The following is a 27,704-nucleotide window of genomic DNA, read 5'->3' on the forward strand; positions in this document are numbered from 1 at the left end:
GTTTGATTATAGAAGATCGAAACTTTTGGATGCTTGATCAACGAACTCCTTAATGCTTCGTATCCTTTCCGGAATAACAATTTCTGGGTGTCGGTCATACCATACCTCGAGAAGGAAGATTCCATTATCCAGACATCGATCACGATTAACAATGTCCGAATTTTTTGACGTTTTTATACCAGCTCTACTGAGCTCCTTGCACTTCCAATGCAATTCGATATTTTTGGAAGAAGGCATCAAGCTCTAATTTATTCAAGAAAGGAAGACGATATTCGATCATAGGTTCGTCATTAAGAATTTCCTTAGCTATCTGGATGCATCTAGTCTGGAATTTGCGATTTGTCTAGCATTCCAATTCCTTTTCATAATTCTTCTATAACTGAGCTTTGATCTCAACTCAATATTCTCAAGATGATCTGGCTTTTCCGAACTAAGATGCTTTAATTTTACTATATCGGCCTCAAAATCTGTGTAATATTTTTTGGTAAATTTTAAAAATTCAACTTTCAAGTTCAGTAATATGCTGTTTCAATACTTCAAGCTCGGATGGCATGATTATTAATATTTTTTTATATGATAGGATATATTCAATATTGTGTGGAAAATGTAAACGCGTTATTAATTAATACTGTACATGCGAAAAAATAAATACAAGGCTTGGGACATGACGAAGTTTCTATTTTATGACTGCGGGCTAATGTACACGATTACTCCTGTTTTCAAAATACTCTTGAACCCGTTGCCTTTCCGTTGCTGGCTCCTTTTCTATGTCCACCCTAAACCAACAATAACCTCCATTACCTGCTTCACATTCTTGCGCAACTCCCTCTCTTCTTCCGAATTCTCTTTCAAGGCAGACTCGGTAATAAGAGGATTTTTACTTGTACAGGATATTCCGTCTGAGGCAAAAAGAATGAAATACTATTCCGTGGCTGTTGTGACGATCCCATAGATATAGTCGTAATCATCCCCAAATGCTTCGTCCGACTTTCGTTTTCTTATATTTTATCTGAGCAAAACCCATAACCACTTGATGTAGCTTCCCTTCTGTAATGCAAATAAGCTCCTCGAGGGCTTTGATTGCATAATCACCTCGACCAGTACTTTCTTCGCTGACAACTTTGAGCTGAGGTGCCAAGGTAAGCTCTTTTTTGGTTATTCTTTTAACGATATATAGTGAGGCGTGATCGCGTGAAGGATGGTTGAAATATACTCGCAACGCATGGCTTCATTGCTATCAGCAAGCGTAGTCTCTATATTTCCCAGCCTGCACTTTATTTCCTTTATACATTGTATTAATTCTGCTTCGTCGTCTTAAAGTTTATAGGTCACCTAGAAAATTGAGAGGAGCAAGCGGGCCGCAAAGAGACCGCGTCTGTATATATATCCCGAGGCTATGCGTTATTTAAAACTCACTGGTGGAGACTGACAAATGGTGCTGATACCATTACTACCGATGTAACACCTCATTCAAACTGCGGTAAGTTGAGAACACATGCTTTTTTTTTCCCTACACTCCTTAGCGAACTTTACGAGCCTTTTTGCCAGCCCCAATTTCATTTCATGTTGTTCAAGCTCTTCTCGGGTCAAGTCGAGGAAGTCCTGACCATTGACCCTTTGCTTCATAGTTTTTTTTATTAAAAGAATCTGAAAGGGAAGATTATCAGCAAATGCGTCAAGAAATTGACACTATGAAGGAGCAAATACGCAAGATGAAAAGAACTCTTGCTTCTGATGTAGAAAATCGGGATGAGATAATAATATGTAAAGATAAATTCAGACGGGCATTCGATAAAGTCATAAGAGTATTCATTAAAATTAGACGGGGATTATCTCTTGTTAAAATTAGGAGAGCTTTCGATGATTTTCTTTTTTTATTATCCCTTTTTATTCTACCAAGTATAGTGTTTCATGAAAATAACGAAATACCTCCCTGGATTTCAATCTTCTCTTGGGTTACAGCTGGTGTTGTTTTCATTACGATCATAATCAATTATATTTTTGGCATATAAATTTTGAAATAATGCTCGAACCTATTTATTTTTTATTCTTCCCAGCCATAATTGATTTATGTCATATCTTTTCCGACATTGTTTCCTGTTTTATACTCGAAATATTCACTAGGGTAAAGTCACAGACACAGTCATGGGTAATATCACAGTCATGGGTAACGTCACAGACATGGACATGGCAGATATTTTCATCTGGGTGCATGCAGTAACTGGGATCTTAGGCGCGACTTTTTTTCTTGGCGTTGTAATTACTATTCTCTCTAGAGTTATATGTAATATTTTCGCTATTTTACAAATACCCTCTCATAAAATTAATGATATCAGGGACATATTGTTTTAAGTGGTTGATATACTAAATTAAATCAAATATATGTAAATTGGGCTTATAAGAAGACAAAAATATTATCAACAATGTTATAATAGACTTAGCAACAACTTATTCTGGATTTAAATTCTGAAAGAAAGAAGAAAAAAAAAATCAAATCAAATCAAATCAAATCAAATCAAAATCAGTATAATTTAAATCAATAGATATAGTATCACTTATTTTTATTTTATTTTTACTTTTATTTCTATTTTGATGATTGCATATTTATTTATTTATTTATTATTTTTATTCTTAATGTACTTTTTATTTTGATATTATTTTATTATTTAATATTAAAAACTTTTATTAAATCTATTATATTGGGGATTGAAATTGGATTGATTAATAATTGAATCTTTTGTAGCTTTAAAAATATGTTTATTCTCAATTATAAATTTTTTATTCTTAAGCGTGAGATGTTTTTCAACTTCAAACTTTTTATGCGAAATTTGCCGAGATTTATCCGTGATTGAAGTCACGTGTTGTTTTTTAAGGTTTATTACGTGACAATCGTGACATAATATTACATTACTTATAATAAACACTATTATATTATTAATAATTACACTGCTACAGCAATTGGTATTCTTCGAAGTATGTACATGATGAAGAAAACATACTTGTGTTACAGTTTAAAACTTCAAACATATTTGAATTTGTTGGTATAATGGTTTCAAAAATTGTGTATACATTATTGGTATTTTTCTATGGGAGATTTCAATCTTTTATTGTAAGAGTATATAATAATATTACTTTACTCATATTCATATCCTGAAGATTACGAAAAAATTTATATTGGAATGACTAAACGTCAAAATCCCGAATTGCCATAATCCGGTCATTTCATAAGCCCGACACTTCATAATCCCGAAATTCAAAATACTGAAATGAAAAATCTTGAAATTATTAATAAAGGCAAGAAAATCAATATTATGGGATGTCGGGATTATAAAATTCGGGATTTAGACAAGTCGGATTTTGATAATTCGGGATTTAGAGTGTCGGGATAACGTACCTTCGGGATTTCGAGTTTCGGGATTTTGGACGGATCCCGGTTAATAAACGTAATTAATACGGAAGGCTCACAATTAGATAATTACGTTCAACAATTAGATTAATGGCAATATTGATTAATACCACTTGAAGCAAATTATTAATTTCATTTAGTTACTTATTAGCCTAACTCTGTAAATTGATTACGAGTTGATAAAACCATGTATCATGACAGTTTAATATAAAGATACGATTTTACTTATCATTTATTCATAGAAAAATAAATATTAATAGAATATACGATACGATACAGTGAATTTAAGGACTTATAATGTAAATTAATCATATCTCTAAAACTAATAATTCATAATTAATGACATACTATAAACTTTAATATTTTTTAGATTAAAATTTCATTTATTTTGCTTTAGGGGGAAATTTTGGACCATCTTTAGGACCGGGACCTTTTGGACCATCGAAATCTTTACCCTTGGGGACTTTTGGGCCATCGAAATCTCTACCCTTTAGACCTTTTGGACCATCTTTAGGACCGGGACCTTTTGGGCCATCAAAATCTTTACCCTTGGGGACTTTTGGGCCATCGAAATCTTTACCCTTGGGGACTTTTGGGCCATCGAAATCTCTAACTTTTAGAACTTTTGGACCAATTTTAGGACCGGGACCTTTTGGACCATCGAAATCTTTACCTTTGGGGACTTTTGGGCCATCGAAATCTCTAACCTTTAGACCTTTTGGACCAATTTTAGGACCGGGAAATTTTGGACCATCTTTAGGACCGGGACCTTTTGGGCCATCGAAATCTTTACCCTTGGGGACTTTTGGGCCATCGAAATCTCTAACCTTTAGACCTTTTGGACCAATTTTAGGACCGGGACCTTTTGGACCATTGAAATCTTTACCCTTGGGGACTTTTGGGCCATCGAAATCTCTAACCTTTAGACCTTTTGGTCCATCTTTAGGACCTGGACCTTTTGGACCTTTACCCTTGGGGACTTTTGGGCCATCGAAATCTCTACCTTTTAGTCCTTTTGGTCCACCTTTGGGACCATCAGGAGGGGGAGGTGGAGAAATAATAACACCATTTCCTATGTTTCCAATTGGTGTAGCAACGGAACTAGCAGTGAAAAGGGCTAAATTTATAGCCAAAATTAGAGTGTAAGAGATCTTCATTTTACGAGATTTTGAGCGAAATATTTCTAAATGGTATTGGGATAATATATTTCTATTTTATTTGTTTTTTTCTTTTCAAGATATTAAGCTGACTTGAAATAAACTGAAAGGAAAAAAGCATCATATTTATATAAAAATTCATCAATATAATTTTTAATTTAAAAATAAAATAATTAAAACTCGTATGTTACCAAATCGGTAAAGTCATTTGCATAATTTGAAATTTTGAATATAAATATATAATTATTAGTGCATTCGAAATTAAGGTAAAAACCTTTCAATGATAACCAATAAATTATCTGGACATATCCTTGGCGTATGTAATGTTTTGAAGAATTTTAATTGCTTGCGAACGAATAAAAAAAAGAAAGAAAGATTTGTTTATGCATAATTACTACAATAATACCGCGTTTAGAATTGTTTTGCGTCAAAGTAAACGCGATTCCCCTTTTTTCATTTTTTCATCTCCTTATCTTTTACTTTTACATAATTCTTTCTCTTGGCTCACGTGTGTGAAAATTTGATATCAAATCTATCTATGATATGGTTACACGCACAAAAATCCAAAAGATCTGAAAATTTATTCCGAAACAAGTCGCACAACTGTGTTTTGCAGATGGCTGAATTTAACAAACAGATGATCATCGCAATTAGAGCCAAGAACGTCACCTTTAAAAAACTTTCAAAGTTTACGTTAGTATATTTAGCATTTAGCGTTAGCCTCAGCCAAGAATTTAATAGAAGTTAGAAGTTCTAGTACCGTTCGAAAACATTCACATAGAATAAAATGATAATTGATTTAGCAACTTTTTGAAACTACTCTATTTTAATTATTAGTAATCTTATTTAAATTATAATTGTATAGTATGATAAATTTTTCTAGAATTATTTTCATAATCCATAATTATTCTTTATTTTTTTTTAAAAAAAAAATAATTTTTTATTAACGTATGTTACATGTAAAGGAATCATATTTCGGTTTAATTTGAACCCGTATTCCACGAAATTCATTGCCTCATAAGAAAAACAAAAAAAAAAATTCCATTCGGACTAGATCGATTACATAAATACAATCTTGGATACTTTTCAATATGTAAGGGTTTACTTAAATTTGCTGATACATTCCTATTTTACAATAATTTTAATTATAAAAAAATAATGGTGAGCTATGTAAAGATAAATGAAACGATCGACACATGCTCCTGCAGATGTTAAATTCGATTGGTACAAACTTAAAAATTTTTAGCTTTTTAAAATTATTTAGCATTACGTGCATTAATCGGCTAGTTTACCGATAAGATTTTTAAAACATTCAAATTTGGAAAACAAAAATTACAAAAATAAAAAAAAAATTAAAATAGTATTATTTCATTTTTATTGTTACAGTATTATTTATATTGTTACTTGGCTCTTGGCCACTCTATCGAATAAAGTTACTAATTGCTCAATCCAAACAATCTTATGATTTTTTAACACAATGGCTTGATGGTGATGATTAGTAAATGTTTTTTGTTCGAATCCAATAATATTATAAAAAACTTATTTCTTAAATAGGATAATTTATTGTAATTAACTGAATTTGTAATTAACGGAATTTGTATTTGTAATTAAAGGAAGTTAAAAAGACAGAAAGTTATGTAAAAAGAAAATAAATATGGGTTGAGTAATAACAAGGGTATTAAAATATCATTTATTATAATTTTAAAAAATAATTAATGTTTATTAATCGTATTTTATCATCAGGCATTTAGTACAACTTGTTACTAAGTACAATAATTATTTGCTCGGCACTCGTACCCTGCATGTATTTGCAATAATAAGAATATAATCATTGATACAATAGTTATTTTATGTCGAGTAGTAACTATTAATACTTTTCATTATTATTAGTCCAAAGTATATTATATTTTATCGACTCATCAAAAAATTCGGTAACGTGAACTGTCGAATTTTATTAGCTATTATTTTGTACAACATTTAGAAAACTTTTTTTTTTTTTAAGAAAAAATAAAGCGAGGGAAATTTATCTTAAAAATACTTGTAGTTCAAAGAACGTTTATTTAAAATATTCCTTATGATCCTAAAATTTATTTATTTGTCATTTTAAAAATTTAATAATAAATCTTTATATTATTTATATAATTTAATAATTGTACGTAATAAAAAGATAGTTTTTATAGTGTATTAAACAGAGTCATTATATCAACAATTTAATGATGTGTGTTCTAATAAAATTATTTGTTGCAATATGTAATATTTAGTTTAAATGTGGCGAATTTTAAAATTTTGTTCTAAAATTGTCGGGATAATCAACTTGTCGGTATAATGATATGTCAGTTGTCAAGGATTTTGATTTGTCAAGATTTTGGACAAATGATTTTTGAGATTTCGTACCAAAACCCACTTTTATACTCCCAAGGTTACAAAAAAAATTTTTTGCAATAAATTTTATACAGTATATTTAATAATTAAAAAAAAACGCGTTTTTATTTTCACAACAAAATAAAATACAATAAAAAAAACAAGAAATAGGATAGAATAAACTATAATAAAAAAGAATTATATACATTTCAAAGCGAAATTACATACATGGAAAAAACAGGTGAAAAATAATATTCTTCTATTTTATTCGATATTTCTACTAATTTTAGATTAGTCACATTTCTGAAAATTTTTTGGTGGTGTTCTTAGAAAAAAAAACCGATACAGCATTTTGTCATTTTTCTCGAAAAAAATTTTAAGAGGTAAATTACTTTGAAAATAATTTTTTTACGATAATACAACGATAATCAGATAATTTTTTTTTTTTACGATTTATTCAAAATTTACGAAAATACAAAATTTTTAAAAATGACTTCATTATTGTAAACTATTAATGCCAATGTAATTAATGTGAATAAAATAATGGTAGAAATAACGATGTATTAACAAAAATCATTGGTGTGTAATTCGGGGCAGCTTCTTCGAAACTTTAAAAAATAAAATTATGCTAAAATTAAATTTTTGCGATAAATTTTTTTAAAAAACCAATAAATTGAAACCGCGTCGGAAAATTCTCTGGTAAAATCAAAAATTTTAGACCCTGTTCCCTCCCCTGTCTGGCCACGTGATGATGTATCACAATAAAATTTTTGCACAATATTTCGTCACCAGCATCTTTGGCGCTGACGCTATTGCTTGATTAAAAAGGTAAATTTATTATATAGTATATATAAATATTGAGGGGAGAGGGCATTTCAAAATATTTTGTTAACTATGTCAGAATTTTCCAAAATTTGAAATCATACAAGTTGAATTATTAGGTATCCCAACTTAGTTACCGGCTTACCGCCGTTGTTATTAGCGTTGGTGGAGTAGCTGGTCATCTAACTGTCTCTTAGGTTAAATAAGACGAACACTGAGAAAGAATTAGTTTACGTGACATTTTACTAAAATCTTAATTGTATCAAAATACTAAGAATTATCATTAATAATTTTTCTAAATAACTTTGTAAATTATTCATTCTTTTGTTGCAATGATGAAGGTCGTTCAATCGTTTTAATCGTTTTGGAATTAAGAAATGTTTTACTTTGCGTACGATATTGAAATGACAAATATTTCTTTCTTAGATATCCGCAAAATTTGTTGCAAAAATTCTATTACATTATTAAGGTAGTAATAAGGAAGAAAAAGTCTATTGATAAATATAATAACTCCATGTCGTATAATAATACGAATATAGTAGATATTGTACGGTGCTATATTACATATATTAGTTAATGTCACGTTAACGTTAACCAATGTAAATACCACCGTACAATATCTACAATATATTAATTATAGTACTCATTAGATTATACATATATATATATAGGTATAAAATAGTACAAAAAAAAAAACTCCACATGATTACTGAGCTGCAGATTTATTTTTTATTTTTATTTTTTGGCTAACTTACATTGGAACCCACAACGACAATTTGTTTCAAAGGACAAAAATTAACGAACAAAGAATATTCACAGTGTAAAAAAGAATTTTTTTTTAAAAAAAAATTCAATTTTATAATAATATAATAATAATAAATTTCTCAAAAAATTTAAGTATACAGTTGAATTTTAACGAAAATAATAGTACTAATCACAGCAAATGAATAAAAATATCATAACGATAGGAATATTAGGAAACGAAATACGGACGGATTTTGGAACGTTTGTCTTTATCTTTTCTATAGTGTAAAACATAAACATATATCCTACTGGGTGGATATAGCTCATGATAATTTGTTTGTATGGTATATCACTTTATCTTTATGTAAAAAAAAATTTTATTTTTAAGATGCAAAGTAATACAAATACGTGAAGTCACGTGGATAGCACGATCCAAAGTAAAAAAAAAAAATGATGTTTGATTATGATATCAAATATAATTAATTACTTTTATTACTATAATATCATAAATTTAAAAAACTAATAAAATAAGCTACAATTAAATTTACAAAAATTGTTTCTTCAACTTCAATTTCTCTAACATATAATGTAATTTTTCAATATTGAACTTTACATCATTTTTCGTATTTCCAATTTTTATAATTTCTTCAATTGAATTTTTATCTTTAACCCTTTCAATCAAATCTTTAAGATCATGATTTATATCATTACCTAAATTAATATAATTTTCTATTATTTTTTTAATATTATTATTATAAGTTAAAAGTGAATGGTTGTCATAATTCCTTTCTCTAAAAATATTACTCATCATAATATTAGATGTTTCTTCAAAATCTTTATATATAAATAGAACTTTGTTCACCTTTTCTTGTATTATACCATTCTTCAAAATTTTTAGCTGGACTAGAGTTTTGGTTCATATTCAAGTTCAGAATCCGAAAAATGAACATATAATGCTTCAAAAGTTGCTATATAATCTGCTTGATATCTTAATAATTTTGTTTACCCTTAGTTCCTGCTGTTACATATACACCACTAAATAAAAAAGTTAAATAATATAAGAGAATGTCAGGTAAGTTATGTTACTAAATTTGCAAAAAAATACTTACTTCATAAAAGCAATCAAGATATTTTGTAAAATGATTACAAGGAATATACTAGCAATTAAGGTAAATGCACCAACAGCCCAATTATCAAACTTATCTTTTTGAACCCAATTACCACTCATCCAAAAATATGTGGCTTCTATTGCTGTATAATAAGTTGAAAATGGGTTATCATCACTAGATTTAGGATCAAAATCAGGTTTAAGATTAATATAATATAAAGTCCAATTTGTTGATGGATCTTTAGCAACTCCACTATGTGTAGATTCTCTGATTTTCATTTTTTCAGTGTTTTTAGGATCTCTAAGTAGAATAAACCTATAAATATTATAAAATGAAGAAAATTAATCATAAGAAATTTGAAAAGAAATCAATAAATTAAAATAATAAAAAATATTTAAATACATTGAGTGTGCAAATGCAAGTATCACAAAAAGCATAAACCAAAAGAATGGAATTATGGCTCGGAAATTAATTTCAACACAATAAATATAAATTCCAATATCTGATATAATGGAAAGAATATAAAAATTAATAACTCATTGTGAAAAAATATCAATTAAATAAAATGCATTCTATTTACCTGAATTTAAACGGAGAAATAAAATCTAAAATTATTAAAATTGGTTAATTATCTTTATATAGAAAAAAAAAATATTCATTTATAAACAAAAACTTATAAATTTAATCCAAATTAAGAAAATTGAGAATGATATCTCTTCAACTAATTTAGAATCATTTTCTTCAATAATACGTCCAAAGCCATCAGAAAGATGAAAATCATAAAGCATTATCGTCATTATCGATACAGGAAATATAATAGAAGTTATATCAAAAATGTTAAGTATATCACCAAAATATTTTTTAAACCCATGATAACGAAACTGTTTCACTTCAATAATAAGTTGATAAATTGCCAAATAATAGAATATTATAATTAAAACTAACAAAAAATTTCCTTTACAATGTAACTACGATTCAAATATGCTGAACTAACTAATATAAAACAAATGGCAAAAATGAGAAAACGAAGGCAGAGTAAATACAAGAAAAATTTTGTTTTCCGCCAACGAAAGTCGATAACTGCTTCAATTGCTGGATTGTCATATCATCATTATTCTCATATAGTACCATCCTAGAAAAAGGACTCAACTTATTCGTTTCATTTTGTTTGATTTGGCGCCATTGTGGTATAAGTATAGAAAAAAAACGATTTAAAATCTCGGAAAAGGTATGCTTCTTTTTTTGCTTTTTAATGCTGTTTATAGTAAAGCCAGGAAAAGGAACCACTCGTAAAGCTAATGGTGATTTTTCAAAGTTTCTATATTCTTTTAATTTATTTTTTAAATCATTAAAATTGTTCCAGATCCAATTATCATTGTACCACTTAAGTTTAACAGATTCATCAGACTTCAATTTAACTATAGGTGTCAAAGCTCTAAATTTGGTGTCACTATTGTAACTTTCTATCAGAATATTTTCGTCAGGATTTTGACCCAAGAGGTGACCCTGATCTAATAACTTTCTGACAAAATCGTCTATGTTTCATGAAAAATATATATATATATATATAAATTTCACAAATTTTGGATGAAATAAAATTAGAATTAAAAAAGAAAACGAACCATAATTATATTTAAATAATAAAAGAATTGCCTTAGAAACAGTACACATCCAACCCACACAATTCGTTGGATTTCTAGAATAATATTCCAAAAGATATGCAACAATAATCGTATCTTTAAGTTCACGGCCTACAAATAAAATAATGTTATTTTGATTGTAATCAATAATATTGCATCATCAAGTTAGATTTACCTCTACAGTAATATATGGCTAGTTCCATATTATTTTCTGGCAGTTCATCTTCTCTTTTGTCAAAGTCAAGGTCATCATCTTTTAAAAACATTTTACCTGGCCATAATTTATTACTTGGTATCATACATGTCTGTAATCAATTTTATTTTTTGCAGTTTCTTCATATCCAAATAATATAAATTTTATTAAACGATCGCAATCGCTAAGTATTAAACTTTTCATAAGATTATATCGAACGTCTAGTAATTTGAAATTTTCTGGCTCATAATTAGCAAATCTCCAGATTATATGTTCGATATAGTTAATCAACCTCTCATACTTTTTAATTATAAAGAAGTGTTAATAAATATTAATAGAAGAAATGATAAACAAATAAACTTTATACTTACTTTATAATTACCTGCATCGCTTTTACTTTTATAGCGCTTTCTTATATGTACTAATGCTTTGCAAGCGTGTCTTACTGTTTGAAATTTTTCGATATCTTTTCCTTGAATCACTTTTTCCCGCCTTTTTAACTTTTCACTTAAATTTTGTTTTCTTTTCTCTTTCTCCATTTCGCTTATATTGCTGTTATCGATCTCTTTTAACTTTCTTTCTATTTCATCTATTTCTTCCTTTGTTATTTCGTGCTCTTTTTTTTTGCATCTCCTTTCTCGTTTGTATTCTCTTTATCATCTTTTTTTCATACCAATAAACCTTTAAATAAAAATCTTTAATTTTGCTATTTGATCCATCATTTGGTCTATATACAAACTTTTCAATTCTTAATCTCGTTTGTTTTTCTTCTTGCTTTACTGGAATATGATTTGACCATATATATTCAAGAAATGCTTCCCCTTTGTTAGGGTGTTCATCTTTGTTTTTACTATCATCATTTATTTGACGCCAAATTTGAACGGTTGATCTACCAACAATAAGCTGTAAAGTTTCCGTTTCTTTTCCTTTTTTATCATGATAAAGACAATAAGAAAATTGTTCATGATAAGGTGGATTTATTGCCGTTTTCAGAAATGTTGACATTAGAATGTCCAAATCGAACGCACCGAACACAGCAATTAAAATTAAAAAAAAATTCCTTTAAAAAAAACAAAATTAAAACTTTAGTAATATATTTTTAGGTAGTGTGCATTAAAAGATGTATAAAAATTATATTATTTACATATATGTATTCACTTGTATTTGCTTGTATTTGCCAATGTTCGATGTATTCGGTGTGTTCGGTACAAATTTTCATATTTCAATTTTATTCATATCTAAAAAATGACAAAAATAGTTTTTATATAAAGTTATGCATGAATACTTCAAGTTTGCATAATTTTTTATACAGTATGTGTTCACGGTGTGTTCGGTGTGTTTCGTCAACATTTCTGAAAACGATCGTCCAGCATCATGTGTCTGCGCCCTGTGCTACAGATTTTTATATAGGACTCGGAGTTTGCTATTGATTAGCTTAATTGGGCAGCTCTAATGATTGGGAAATTGAAACTAATCCAATTAGTAATTGTAATATATAATATAATAAATTTATTAAATTATAAAGATAATTTAATCGCAGCAATGAAATTCTCCACATGAGAAATCATCATTGTCTTTTTAGAAATCGTCATTGTTTTTTTTAAAAAAAAAATTTCATAAAAGACGCATCTGGTCTATACAACCAGGGGATAGCAACTCGCTGAATGATCCTAGCCGCTTAGACTTCTTACTTTCTATCTCCTTTCTACGTATCCCCTAAAGGCTTTCTGGATTTTTTGAGCATGAACAAAAAAATACACACATTTAATTTTTAGGAGTTTGCTATTTATCACCGGTGTCACGGACAGAAATTTCCTTTTGTGAACCTGAGTAACTTAATTCCGGCCAAAATTAAAAAAATCACGTGATACCGGTGATTCAATGCAATTTATTAATGAAATATATGACATTTTTTCACGTGTATCATGGGCTGATCTTTGTGTTTGTTTTTCGCATGTATTAATATTATCTTGTGTCTCTACTCCCTCCCTTGAAAACATAAGTACAGATGAGGACTTTGTCCGTGATACATGATGAAGTTACTACGTTTCTATCTCAAGCCCTATCCCTAAATTCTAATTCGACTTGGTATCAGAGATACCCTTTCCCGCAGCATTATTTAACGTAAAATAGACATTTCACTAAACCTGCATAGTAATTTTAAAGCGTGTTATTAGTGTGCTTGATAAAACAAAAAGTTAAAATAAAAATTTATGGGCCAAAAGTATTTTAGGACTCATTATGATAATTTTTATAAAGTTGTCATAGTTACCACGTTTATCTAATTATGCACAATACAGGATCTCATACTAATAAATAGTTACTGGATGAGGGAGTAGCTATATCGGTCCTGTGACCGATATAGCCCACATCCAATAAGTGTGTTATCGTTCTGACGTTTTTGGACATGCAATAAATAATAACATCATAAATAAGCTTTCTATAAATTTCATTTACGCCATTTTTTTTACTCCACTTTATTATATCAATCATGTGTTATTGCTGTGGCTAATAAAAATATCGGTCTATGAAAATTTGCATGATCCTATTGGGCTGAACGATAATATATAATTATCAATATTACTAGAATATTTTGGTTTAAAAAAAGTATTTATCAAATTATTGTGCGCTTTGGGTAATACCATGTAACAAAATACCTCATGATCGAAACGGCTGATTAAGTTTGTGATGAGGTTTTGCCTTCTTTTAATAAAACTAATAAGAATTTTCTTTCGTCTAATGACAAAAATTTTATTTATTGTTTTTTCTATCACCAAAATAAAACGCAACGGAAATATGCAATCCTAGTTTTAACCTTGTAAGTCTTATTTTAGTTGGATAACTAATTATAAATGAACAATAACAAGATTCTATAGAATGATGGTGCATTATAAATGATTATTTTACTAAATATAACCATATTTCGAAGTGGAAAATAAGAATCGCAAGCGTATTTTAACTAACTGAAATAATTATTGGAATCAGCAAAAAGTCTTAATTATTTAGTTTAGCTGTTAGCATTAATTTTACAACCACTGCATTACATCATTTACATGATCATTTTATGCATACCAGTCTTATTCAAAGAAAAAAAAATTTTTTCTTAGCATTTTTATCATTTATTTTATTTATTTATTTTATTTCTAATTAGCATTTTTATCACCAAATCAACCTGTACTATTAACTCCGCCGATTATTAATCACGTGATCGATCCGGCTTTAGATGACCCTTCTTTATCAAGTTGAAATATGGCTCAGGTGCAATTCAACGTAAGTTGTGAATGATTCCACAACTATAATAAAATGCCGTAAATGCAAATGCCGTAATGCTGTAATGCCATTATTTAATTTAATTTCATCATATCATAAATATAATAACGTAAATGGTATATAAATATATATGTTTCTTCTTTTTCTTTATTATTAAACACTTTGTAATAAAGATGCTACATAAACTATCATTGGTCATTCCAATTTTTAACAGCAATCGTTATATAATAAACCTTTATCGAAGTAAACATTTCAACTGATAACTGATAAGTCGTATGACTCGTATCTTCTTTTTGCAACTTTATACAATTAAAAACATCATCATAAACTTGAGACCTTTAAGTTTAACAAGTTTAACATTACCGTTCATATCATTCTCAGTCTTTATCTCCTATAATAATTTCTTTTGTTATTTTTCTTTTTGCTTATACAATCACACCCATTATTGATTCAGAACCAAACCGGATAATTTTACCTGATCTCCTTTTGATTCTATTACTCTCATTGTTTCATTTGGAATGACTTCTTTATGCGTACCAGTTATATTAATGTTCATTTATTACTTTTTGAATTAATTAATAAACAATTCTGCTTGGAAAACAAGTTTGATTACGGGAGCTGCGGGAGCTCAAACTGATCTGCAATAAAAGTTGATTTGTAGTACAATAGTATCACAATAACATTTATAAATAACGTTGTGTAAAAAATAATCTCATTATATACTTTCTTTCTTTCTTTCTTTCTTTCCTTTCATTAATACTATAATACAATGCTTAATAAAAGAATTAATTCAGATAATATTGACCTTTCAAATATTAATAATTTATCTCATGAATTTTTTCAAATTAATCAAAATTTTGATAAAATGAATATAAAAGAAATAGAACCTACAACAAAAAATATCAATAAAAATATTTTTGAAGAAGATTTAACTATTGTAATTGATGAATTAGTTAATCATATTTTTAAGGAAATAAATGAAGGAAAAGATAAGGATCAAACAAAGAAATATATTTTAAATTATATTGATGATAATAATATGATTTCACAAGAAATTTATAATTGGCTTTTAAATACTCAAAATGATTCAAATTCTATTTATTTACTTGGATATTTTAATTATCATGGAATTGGAACTGATATTAATGAACAAAAGGCAATTGAAATATATAAAAAAGCAATAAATTTTGGAAGTAAATTATCTTATTATGATTTAGCTAATATATATATGGAAAGTAATATTGAAAATAATTATGAAAAAGCTTTTGAATTATCTAAAAAATTAGCAGAAAAAGGATATGCAAGTGGAATACATATATTAGGTCATTGTTATAATTGGGGAATTGGGACTAATATTGATACACAAAAAGCATTTAAATTATTTCAGGAAGCAGCAAATTTAGGAAATTTAAATGGAATGGGTAACTTGGCAAATTATTATTATTTTGGAATTAAAACAAATATTGATAAACAAAAAGCATTTGAATTATATCGAAAAGCGGCAAATTTGGGACATCACGTTGCTCAATATAATCTTGCTTTGATATATGAAAATGGTGACGTGATTAATAAAGATATGGATCAAGCAATATATTGGTATAAAAAATCTGCAGAACAAGGATATAAATATGCTCAAGTCAAGTTGGAAGAATTTTCAAATGAAAATGTGGTTTAGAGTAGGAATGGGTTCATAATGTTTTTCTTTACTAATTCAAAAAATATAGGCCAAGTTATTGCAATTTTTTTTTAATCTTTAATAATTTATTTATAAATTATATTGATTTATTTGGATTTTCAATTAATTGAAATAATTCACTGTGTCTCGGGTGTCGTTTTGCGCCAGATGTTAAGTTGATGCACAAGTGGATTTTTAAATTAGTATGTTATTGAAAATCAAAACTTATGAATCAAATAAAATCATAATATTATTGTGAAACTTGTTAGCCCTTATATATATTTTTTATTTATGTTTAAATTTTCATTATATTATGTCTCCATTCTAACTCTAAATTTTATACCAGATTTTAATCACCAAACATTTAAACCAAAATAAAAAAAAAATACTATTGTTTTTTTTTTGGAATAGAATCGTTTTATTAAAAAAAAATTTAAAATAAATTTTTTTTAAAGAAATAGTATTTGTTAAAAAAAATCGATTTTCAAACTTGTGTTACAATTAATCAAATTTTGACTAAACCAAAAGGGGTAAAAGTTCACCCTATTCCCCTTTTGTACAAAAAGGAATTTTTCTACAACATTCTTTTTTATTCCTTTCATTAAGAAATTCCAAAATAATATATTTTTATTAATAACATTATTTTTTTTAAAAAAATAAAAGATTATAAAAGGAGAAATTTTATTTCCTCTTTAAAAAATTTGTTAAGATTTTTTAATGGGAAATAAATTTCCAATTAAATAATTGTGATCTACATACGTTATTTTGGCGCAAAAAAAATAAAAAAAAAATAATTTTTTTTTTATTAACAAGTTGATATTGTTAATATTATTCATATATTTTAAAATTCCTTTCTTTCTGTCTTTTCCTTCATTATTAAATTATTTTATAATGCCTGATAAGCAAATTATTATTAATCCTTCAAAAATAAATGATTCATTATATGAATTTTCTCAAATTATTCAAAATTCCGATAAAATAAATATAAAAGAAATAGAACCTACAATCAAAAATATTAATAAAAATATTTTTGAAGGAGATTTAATTAACGTAATAGATGAATTAGTTAATCTTATTTTAAAGGAATTAAACGAAGGAAAAGATGAAGAATTAACAAAAAGAAATATTCTTAATTGTATTAATAATCATGATATAATTTCACAAGAAATTTATATTTGGCTTTTAAATAATCAAAATAATTCAAATTCTATTTATTTGCTTGGATATTTTAATTATCATGGAATTGAAATTAATATTAATAAACAAAAAGCATTTGAATTATATCAAAAAGCATCAGAATTAAAAAATAATATAGCTCAATTAAATCTTGCTATTTTATATATGGATGGACCAGATGCTTATGAATATTCTGATGAAATTTTTGAATTAGCTAAAAAATTTGAAGAAAAAGAATATGCAAGTGGAATAAATATTTTAGGTCATTGTTATAGTTGGGGAATTGGAACTAATATGGATTTAAAAAAAGCATTTGAATTATTTCAGAAAGCTGCAAATTTAGGAAATGTAATTGGAATGTGTAATTTAGGATTGTGTTATAAAGATGGACTTGGAACTGATAAAAATGGACAAAAGGCATTTGAAATTTATCAGAAAGCGGCAGAATTGGGGAATTCACGTGCAATCAATTCTTTAGCAGATTATTATAAAAATGGAATTCATACAGATATTAATAAACAAAAAGCATTTGAATTATACCAAAAAGCAGCAAATTTAGGAAATTATTTCGCTCAATATGAACTTGCTTTGATGTATGAAATTGGGGATGAAATTAAAAAAGATTTGGATAAAGCAGTTTATTGGTATAAAAAATCCGCAGAACAAGGTCACCCATATGCTCAAAATAAATTGAAAGAATGTTTAAAAAATGTGATTTAAACAAAAGGTCTATGTTATTATGTTAAATAGTATACGTTTCATTAATATTGTTTTTTTAAAAAAAAAATTAAGCCATTCTTTATTTTATATGTAAAAAAAAAAATCAAAAAAATTATGAATCAAATAAGATAACACCTATTAAGATAATAGTAAACATTCTAAAATATTAATATTTAATATATATTTAAGTTTTCACTATGTTATAACTCCATTTTTAAAGATTACACTTCTAATTTTTTTTTAAGTTCTCTACCGCTAAACTTACTTTTCAAAAGAATTCTTATTTTTATAAAAATTTGATTTTTATTAAGGAATAATATATGAAAATATTATAGTATATAAGAGTTTTTTTTTAAAAAAAAAAAAAAAAATTTAATTTAAATCACGTTTTTTTTGTAGCTCAATTTCCTATTTAAATAAAGTGGTTTCCCTTTTAGGAAATGAAGCTCCTTTTTTGTTATTAACCGTGATCGACATCCAGTCCGCATACGGTTACATCAGTTTCATATGAACGTACATACGCACATATATATATTTGGCGCAAAATAATTTTTTTTGTTTCGTTTCACATTATTTACTTTTCTCATTATCAAATTATTTTTATAATGACGAATAAACAAATAAATTCAAATGATATTAACCTTTTAAATACAAACAATTTGTCACATGAATTTTCTCAAATTATTCAAAATTTTAATAAATTGAATATAAAAGAAATAAAACCAACAATCGAAAATATTAAGGAAAATATTTTTTTGAATAATATAATTGATGAATTAGTTGATCTTATTTTTAAGGAATTAAATAAAGGAAATGATGATGAACCAATAAAACAACATATTTTCGATTATTTTGATAATCAAAAGATAATTTTACAAGAATTTTATAATTGGCTTTTATATAATCAAGATAATTCAAATTCAATTTTCTTATTTGGTTATTTTAATTATTATGGTATTGGAACTGATTTTGATAAACAAATGGCATTAGATTTATATCAAAAAGCTGCTGAATTAGAAAATAAGGTAGCTCAATTAAATCTTGCTAATGTACATATTTATGGTTTAGGTATTGATAAAAATTATAACTTAGCTTTTAACTTATCCGAAAAATTAGCAGAAGAAGAATATGCTGGTGGAATAAATAACTTAGGTTATTGTTATAATTATGGAATTGGAACTTGTTTTAATAAACAAAGAGCATTTGAATTATTTCAGAAAGCTGCAAATTTAGGTAATTCAACTGGAATTAGTAATTTAGGTTATTGTTATGAATTTGGAATTGGAACTAATATCAATTTAACTAAAGCATTTGAATTATATCAAAAAGCTGCAAATTTAGGAAATTTATATGGAATACATAATTTAGGAAGTTGTTATGAAAAAGGAATTGTAGCTGATATTAATAAACAAAAAGCATTTGAATTATATAGAAAAGCAGCAAATTTAGGACATTATTTGATTCAATGTAATTTAGCTGTAATTTATGAAAAGGGTGATGGAATTAAAAAAGATATTGAACAAGCAATTTATTGGTACAAAAAATCTGCTGAACAAGGATATAATTATGCTCAAAATAAATTGAATGAACTTTCAAAAAATTAAATTATTTGTTTAAAGGAAATGAATGTATTTTATCGACTTTATATTTTAAATAAATAGTTTTACTTTTTGTATAATTATAAAATAACAAAAAATTTTTTAAGAACTTTTGGGTAATCAGATTTGAATTTCTAAGTGAAATTGTGCAGGTGATATTGATGAATATTATAAAAATTATACACTAATTCTGCTGAAATAACTATTAATTGCATTTCTAGAGCGTTCAATATGTATCTTTTTGTGACAGTATAAATGTTAATTATAATAAAATCTTACATGACTCTTATGTTTACCCATTTGTAAAAAAACTTCAAATTACGAATTCTAAATAATATTTCTGATTATTTCTCTTTATAATTTATCTGATATATATTGTAATTATATACTGCATGCAAAGTTGTTGAAATATATCTTTGATAGTGCCACATTAGACTATTGATTGGTAACTCTAAATTTATTCCATGTATAAGTAAGATTATTTTTCTTTAAAATTAAAGGAATTAAAAATAATTTCTTCATTTCATATTTTCTTTAACAAAATTAATCTTGACTATCAAGAGATTCTTATAATAAATTCTTATTTTTTCCAAAATTGACATGAAATGGCACTAATTTTCTAAGATCTGGCAATTATTGTGAGATGTTTAATTACTTTGATCTTCCAATACTAAGTAAAGATCATTTTTTTGTATTTTGTCAATACATGATTCTCTATCTGTATCATTTAATAAAGTTATTATATTATTCAATTAAGTAATCATGAACATAACTTTAATTAATCCCACCATTTTATTATTATACAATACAAAGAATTTAAATACTTGTAAGAGAAACCATATAATTTTATTTTATACATAGCGCATCTCTTTGAAATTCAAAGATCAAAGTCAATCATATGGTCATTCCATTTTGTAACCAGCTTATATAACATGTACATAATATTATAATATTTCTTGGTTTTTGTAAGTATTTTATTCGTATGTTGAAATGAAATTATCTCTGCTGAGTCATTTGATTTATTTGGAGAGACAAAAGACTTTAATGTACTAAAAATTAATAATGCCACTCTCTTTTAGCAAGTGCCAGTTCCTTTAAAATCCTAGATATTTTTCCATAAAAATCTGACACCAACTTGATTATTTTCTGCTGACCCCGATAAATTTTAACGTCAGGAAATTTTTTCCACTTAAAATCCATATGGAAATCCACATCGAATATTGTGGAAATATGCGGAAATCCGAATAGTTCTAACATTTCCCAAATACCCTGTGACAAAACACGTGGTATTTTCGGCGTAGATCCACAAAATTCTGCGTAGGATATATGGGAATGTATGAAATTCCACGCATGAAATTTTTTTGATATAGCTTTCTTTAAAGTCTAACATTAACATAAACTAATATATGGTGCAATAATTCCTAACACGATCCATGCTGAAACAAAAATGGAGAAAGATAGAAGGAGGAGGAGGAGATAATCCCTTATACATAAGGTATTAAGTGAAATGTTGAAAGATCCATATGACAAAAAACAATAAATTCAATATTTAACTTAAAATAATCCCTACGGACGGAGCTCAGATACCGTAGTAGAAGTGTGGAAACATATTTTTAATAACAGAATAATGGCTGGAAAAAGTCTCCATGAACGTCAAACAACTCCTCAAATAATCTAAGTAATCTCATGAGTTTGTGTAACTTATCCATGATATTCATGTCGGAAAATGCAATAAATCATTTTCCCGAACTGTATAAATTCTCACTACTAAAAGATGATCTGTATAATGGGTGACAAATAAGATATCACATAAGAATATTATTAAATTTGAAACTTTATGGTTACGCCAACTTTTTTTAGCGTCAACATCAGTGGCGTCACATCTTCGTAAATGACTTACTTGACATAAGCTTTTGACTAACTCTTGATACCCTAGACTTTTAAACTTTTATCATGAAATACTTATAATTATAGGCTTGATACACATGCGCTTGTGTGTTTACTACCATATAGATAAGAATACATAAAATATAAGAATATATAATAATTTTTGAGCTTGTTAAAGAATAAATATATTTTTATAAGTCAAAGCTCTATGAATTTTACGCCAACGATGTAACGATATGGCGCAACTTGAGATATAAAAATCGGAGATAATTTATCGCAGTATATAGGTTAAGTCATTTAATATTGAGTAAAATTGATTATATCAATTATCAAATCGTCATTATGAGTCAAAAATTTCCATATCAGGTGATCATTTTTTTTTTAAATAAGTACCCCGTCCGAAAAAAATAATTACTTAAACAAATTCTACGTTTTAATATGCAAACTACTTCCTCCAAGTCAAACAAAAAAACTAACATTAAAGACAATCCTAATGATATTCTAACTAATATCAAACCTACTTTCCCTCCAATCATAACGATAAACGATCTAATCAAACCAAAATCGCCTCCAAATTCTTTCATCGTATACAGAATGGCATTAATGAAGGAATATCGTAATAAAAATTGTAAATTACCTTCGATTTGTGAAATCTCTAAAATCGCAAAAAAATATTGGGATATGGAACCAAAGAATGTAAAAGACTATTATGCATCACTTGTTAAAGATGCAAAATCAATTTACAATAAATTTTCTTTGGATAAATTTTCTTTGGATAATTATATGGAATATATTCAAAATCAAAAATGTGATATAACATATGATGCAGTTGAGAATATTAATGAAAATCTTCATATTCTCACCAGTGATCAAATTAATAATGATGTTAGTTTTTCTACAACTACTAATACTTTTCTAGTTCATTCCTTTCCAAATTATGACAATTACGAATTGAATTCAACGCCTAATGATCAAGAGTACATTAGGATATTGGAACAAATAATTGATCGTTATTTACTTTAGAAATTAGTAATCGTTTCATATTGGCAAATCTGAAATAATTGACACTAATTCTTTTCATATAAAAAATTAGAAAGAATATTTATACTAAAGTATTTTATAATTCTAAAAATATATGTACGCAGTGTATTCAAATATTAAAATTTCTACCCTTTTTACTTGAAAATTATTACTAGAAAGAATATAACCTTTTTTATCAACATTTTTCGTATCAACACTAGAGATGCGATTAGATAATCCATCACGGATTGAAAACACAAATTTATTCGTCATCTGTATCCGCACATCCGAAGTTAATCATAGTGTTGGCGGTAATGCCGGCCGGCATTGAAAATTACGTGACTCTTCATTTGAGACTGTAAATATAAAAAATGTCTCAGGTTATTCACTAGTGAATTTTCAATATCAGATATGCAGGAATACATACCAATCTGCAAGATCACATGAATTTAATTTTGGTTGATCGTCATACCCCAGGAAAAATTCTTCGATTACATGACAATTTTACCGATCATTTCAATTTAAATTATTTTTTTTCCGTAAGGTAGTTTTGATCGTCATAAGCTATCACGTGAATATCATAGTTTGGTGCACAATATGTAATAAGGGGAAATTAAAAATCCCGTCAACCCGAAATTCATCGTACAATATACAGTGTGACAAAAAAACCGGAATTGGCTAGCCGGGCCATAAAATTTTAAAAATGACCGGGCCGGCCGGCATTTTTTTTATATATGTAAAATTTTTTTACGCACATTGGCCAAAAGCTTAAAATCACGTGATAAAAATTTTTTACTATAAAAAAATTTCCATTTTTCGAAAAACTGACCCGGTCGGGTCACGAGAATCTATATTTTTTTTGCCCGGCCTACGTTCTCACCATATTATTTGTAAAATAGCAGGTGGAAACCCGTCAATAATAATTTAATATGGAATTTATTTTAGTAATTTTTCTATAATTAAGCTTATTAAAAATTTATTATAACTATTTTAGAGCAAATTTATATTTTTTTTGCAATAAAATACTTTATATTGTTAAAGAATTTTTTTTAATCATATTTTTCACATTTATCTTGATAAAATTGAGAAATTTCTAGTGAATTTTGCATCTATTTTTAATTTATGAATTTCATTTCAAATTTTTCTTTAAAATCAACATTTGTGGTTAAGTTTCTTAAAAAGTAAAAAAGCCACTAGAGTTCTAAATATTCTTAACAATATTTGAGTATTTTAAATTAAATCTAATCCACCAATGTTTTATAAATGTAATTTAATTTTCTGTAAATAATTATTGCTAATTTTTCAAAGGATAATAAAGTGTTTATAACTTCAAAAGATTTCAAAATGTAGCCTTGAATCTCAAGTCTACTATACAAAGTAAATTGAGTTTATTTTGAGCGTATAACATGCATTTATCACGTGAATAATTTTCCGGTTTTTTTTTTTGCAACGCACTGTATATGGATTTCTGATTTGGAAAGAAAAGGTTATAATGTTCGCTAAACTGACACTAAGAAAAACTAACTTATTATGAGTAGAATTCTCAGCACTAACGGCGAAAACATAGTTCATATTTTTTTCCAACTTTTAAATATCCTTAACATGTGATGCACGAAAATTTGGCAATAATTTTAGCAATTTTAAAGAATTCTTCATAACATTCCTTATTTACGCCATCGAACTTAGATTATTAGTATTTAAATTGGATGCGTACACGAATTTTGTTATAAAAAAATTTGGCATCTCAAAGTAGGATCCCGAATCATATATAGGTAAGATGCAGCCAAAAGAAATTTATTATTATCAGCTATCTGTTATTTTTTTCATGACCTGAATTACGATATAATGCCAGTTGATGTTTAAAAAAGGCAATAAATTCTGGCCGACGTTATCTATAATAGAAAAGATCTACCTTAATTAGTCATTTTATGCATAGCCGGTATGCTTCAAATTTAAGTAATGGTGCACAAAATAATTGTTTGTTTACATATTGACGTATGGTACTATTATTTCTTTTATTTACTACTTAATTTAGCAGTTACATAAGCGCAATATAATAATAATTGTACATGCATGTAACAAACGAAAACATAATAATATCTTATAAAAAAATTTCTTAGACAATTAAATGATTTTTTTCCATAATTGAGTTCTCTACCGTTCGACTACTATTAACCTACCGTGATAAAAGGTAATTATTTGTGGGAATTTGCCAAAAGAAATTATGCAAACCACGTAACTTAGATATTTATAATGATAATATATCTTAAAAAAATTTTGAATATTTATATGTAAAATCTTGGAATCATAATAAATGCATACATGTACTTAAACGAATATAACATAAAATTTTTAATTCTACGAAAATAAATTGCGATGTTGTTTTCAAATTTGCCAGCGTAAATTAATTTCCAAGTAAACGGTCAATTGTTTGTTCCAAATATCTAATGTATTCTCGGTCACTAAGTATTGAATTCGCATTATACGAGGTTCTAAAATTTTGAGAAGAATTAACTAAGGTGATGTCAGAGGACATGTCATTACTGCTGGCGTTAGGAAAACTAAAATTAGTGTCAATATGCTGAACTTCAACATATTCCTCTTCTCTTCCTACGTCAAAATTTACATTTCTCTCTTGATTAATTACCACATTGCTCACATGTTTATCCAATATGATTTGTACATTATTTTTATTATAAATTAATTTCGCCTCATTAACTAGTGATTCATAAAACTCTTTTACGTATTTGGGTTCCATATTCCAATGATTTTTAGCGATTTTGGAAACTTTACCCACAGAAGGTGTTTTACAATTTTTAATACGATATTCTTTCATTAACGCCATTCTATACGCGATAAAAGCGTTAGGAAACACTTTTGGCTTGTTATTTGTATTGACTTTTTTGATTAGGTCGCTAATCGTTAAAGTCGAAGGAAATGATGGTTTGATATCGTTGAGAGATTCAACATTGATTGAAGTTTCACGTTTGCGATTTTTTTGTTTTAAGAAAGTCTTGGGCATATTGTAGATTTAAATTTGCTTAAAAAATTTCTTATAGACTTAAAATTTTAAATCGACTAAAACCGTGCTTTTTATAAAAAAATAAATCATAGGAACTAGACACGATAATCATTAATAAGGAGAAAATAACTATCTTTATTTTACTATTGCTGATTGTCAACTTTTATAAAAAGAAAGAAATGAAACATTTAAGTAGTAGGATATGTAGAAAATAACTACTTTTTTCTTACTAATGCTGATTGTTATAGCTGGTTGTATTTTTTACAGCAGAAGACAATTAGGAACTAAAATAATTTGATATTTCTTGATCAACTAAACTGTGCTTTCTATAGGAAGGAATGAATCATTTAAGTTAAATAGTAGGAATACTGCACAATAAGGAGAAAATGTTTTACTAACGTTGATTGTTATAGCTGATTGCATTTTTTACAAACGACAATTAAAAACTAAATAATTTAGGAAAATATGAATCATCTAAGCAGTAGAAATTCAGCACGTTAGCTATTTTGTTTATCGATGCTGATTGTTATAGCTGGTTGCATTTTTACAGCCGACAATTAAAAATTAAAAACATTCATAATATTATAGAAGTTTGCAGAATTCTATAATTTACTAAAAAAAATACGTTTAGTTTATTATGATTACTCGAATTGTTTTGCATAATTGATTGCATATTTTGCAATTATTCCGGTAGATTTTATTATAATTGCGTTAACTTACAAAAAACTGATTATTTAATTGTTACGTTACTGTATTTGGATACATTCTATATACAGTATAGTATTTTTTGTGCAACATTAGCATCATGTACAACAATGTGTGAACGAAAATCTTTTCCAGATGAACAAAAAATTAATAACAAATAACCGTAAACAATTATAATGAAATAAAAGTCTATATGTAAATTCTAGTTCACTTGACAAATGACTCTTCAAACGGGGTTTAATTTCCCACTTACAGCTGATTTCAAAAAGGTCGGGACGCTTATTTAAAAAACTTGGAAATATTCGGTAATCGGTAAAGCTTGATATAAAATAAAAATTATACGCTAATTTTGGAGTACCATTCCGAGAATGGTGGTATAATTTTATCTTATTTTGAGCTTTACCGAATATTTCCGAATTCATTAAAATTTGCTAAGTGTCCCGACCTTTTTGAAATCAGTTATAACATAGTGAAAAAGAAAATTTAGCGACTGAGATAGAATCAAGAAGAAATAAATGTGGTCCATATGTCATAAATGAAGTATCATAAAAATATGATAGCGTCTTGTCAGTGATTTATAAATATAACAAAAATAATAAGAAATAATAATTTTTTGGTGCAATGTTCATTAGACAAAATATACATTCGGCGAAATGTCCATTCTTCGGCGAAATGGAATTAGATGAAATGAGTTTCGGCGAAACGTAATTTTGGTAAAATATCCATTCGGTGAAACGTCCCTTCGGCGAAATGGCTTTCGACGTAATGTCCTGATACCCAATAGAATGTCCTTCACTACGCTCCGAAAAATAACTAATGTAAGCTCGCCTAAATCATTGGGACGATCTACTATCATTTTAAAATGCTCTAAAGGAACTACACGCGCAGATAAAATAGTATGAAAGAAAGGTAAATGACCAGCAAGAAGAAAGTAATAGTTAATCTATATACAAATGCGCCCGTATATATTCTTTCACTTAAAAAGTGTCGTAAGTAAATACTGTCCTGTACGAAATGGTATTTATCTGTATAACTGTTCTATTATAGAAGAAATAATAAAATTTTAATGAGCTAAAAAATCTATTAGGTGACATAATAAGGGCAATATAACAAACGAAAAAAATAACGAAATTAGGTTAAAAATTTTTGTTATGTCGATCATCAATGACAATCAAGTTGATGATTGGTGTCTTAAGATG

General features: G+C 27.2%; 8 protein-coding genes across 8 annotated transcripts; 4 read left to right on the top strand and 4 right to left on the bottom strand.

Moving 5' to 3' along the window:
- Positions 1 to 3,789: 3,789 nt before the first annotated feature.
- On the bottom strand, positions 3,790 to 4,563 carry OCT59_023647 (uncharacterized protein; the record flags this gene model as incomplete). Its single annotated transcript, XM_066134862.1, has 1 exon — positions 3,790 to 4,563. The coding sequence occupies one exon, from the start codon at positions 4,561 to 4,563 to the stop codon at positions 3,790 to 3,792; it is 774 nt and encodes a 257-aa protein (XP_065990946.1).
- Positions 4,564 to 9,034: 4,471 nt separating this feature from the next.
- OCT59_023648 (uncharacterized protein) lies at positions 9,035 to 9,877 on the bottom strand (the record flags this gene model as incomplete). The annotated part of the gene is made up of 3 exons (XM_066134863.1): positions 9,035 to 9,201; positions 9,497 to 9,525; positions 9,600 to 9,877. The coding sequence occupies 3 exons, from the start codon at positions 9,875 to 9,877 to the stop codon at positions 9,035 to 9,037; spliced, it is 474 nt and encodes a 157-aa protein (XP_065990947.1).
- Positions 9,878 to 10,592: 715 nt separating this feature from the next.
- On the bottom strand, positions 10,593 to 12,437 carry OCT59_023649 (uncharacterized protein; the record flags this gene model as incomplete). Its single annotated transcript, XM_025326452.2, has 5 exons — positions 10,593 to 11,134; positions 11,222 to 11,350; positions 11,415 to 11,544; positions 11,804 to 12,031; positions 12,114 to 12,437. The coding sequence occupies 5 exons, from the start codon at positions 12,435 to 12,437 to the stop codon at positions 10,593 to 10,595; spliced, it is 1,353 nt and encodes a 450-aa protein (XP_025176066.2).
- A 3,034-nt stretch (positions 12,438 to 15,471) lies between these two features.
- OCT59_023650 (uncharacterized protein) lies at positions 15,472 to 16,377 on the top strand (the record flags this gene model as incomplete). The annotated part of the gene is made up of 1 exon (XM_066134864.1): positions 15,472 to 16,377. One exon carries the CDS (start codon positions 15,472 to 15,474, stop codon positions 16,375 to 16,377), a length of 906 nt encoding a protein of 301 aa, XP_065990948.1.
- A 591-nt stretch (positions 16,378 to 16,968) lies between these two features.
- Positions 16,969 to 18,626, top strand: OCT59_023651 (uncharacterized protein). Its single transcript, XM_066134865.1, has one exon. The coding sequence runs from the start codon at positions 17,269 to 17,271 to the stop codon at positions 18,271 to 18,273; it is 1,005 nt and encodes a 334-aa protein (XP_065990949.1). The 5' UTR covers positions 16,969 to 17,268; the 3' UTR covers positions 18,274 to 18,626.
- Positions 18,627 to 18,835: 209 nt separating this feature from the next.
- OCT59_023652 (uncharacterized protein) lies at positions 18,836 to 19,975 on the top strand. The gene has a single exon (XM_066134866.1). The coding sequence runs from the start codon at positions 18,879 to 18,881 to the stop codon at positions 19,875 to 19,877; it is 999 nt and encodes a 332-aa protein (XP_065990950.1). The 5' UTR covers positions 18,836 to 18,878; the 3' UTR covers positions 19,878 to 19,975.
- A 2,221-nt stretch (positions 19,976 to 22,196) lies between these two features.
- OCT59_023653 (uncharacterized protein) lies at positions 22,197 to 22,781 on the top strand (the record flags this gene model as incomplete). Its single annotated transcript, XM_025326453.1, has 1 exon — positions 22,197 to 22,781. The coding sequence occupies one exon, from the start codon at positions 22,197 to 22,199 to the stop codon at positions 22,779 to 22,781; it is 585 nt and encodes a 194-aa protein (XP_025176068.1).
- Positions 22,782 to 25,182: 2,401 nt separating this feature from the next.
- Positions 25,183 to 25,800, bottom strand: OCT59_023654 (uncharacterized protein; the record flags this gene model as incomplete). Its single annotated transcript, XM_025329215.2, has 1 exon — positions 25,183 to 25,800. One exon carries the CDS (start codon positions 25,798 to 25,800, stop codon positions 25,183 to 25,185), a length of 618 nt encoding a protein of 205 aa, XP_025176069.1.
- Positions 25,801 to 27,704: the final 1,904 nt, after the last annotated feature.

This window comes from Rhizophagus irregularis, chromosome 4 (genome assembly GCF_026210795.1).
Source record: "Rhizophagus irregularis chromosome 4, complete sequence".
In the NCBI taxonomy this organism is placed as follows: domain Eukaryota; kingdom Fungi; phylum Glomeromycota; class Glomeromycetes; order Glomerales; family Glomeraceae; genus Rhizophagus; species Rhizophagus irregularis.

Bases quoted from the DNA above. Each gene is read 5' to 3' on its own strand.
- OCT59_023651 (XM_066134865.1), top strand. From the start codon at position 17,269: ATGCCTGATAAGCAAATTATTATTAATCCTTCAAAAATAAATGATTCA.
- OCT59_023652 (XM_066134866.1), top strand. From the start codon at position 18,879: ATGACGAATAAACAAATAAATTCAAATGATATTAACCTTTTAAATACA.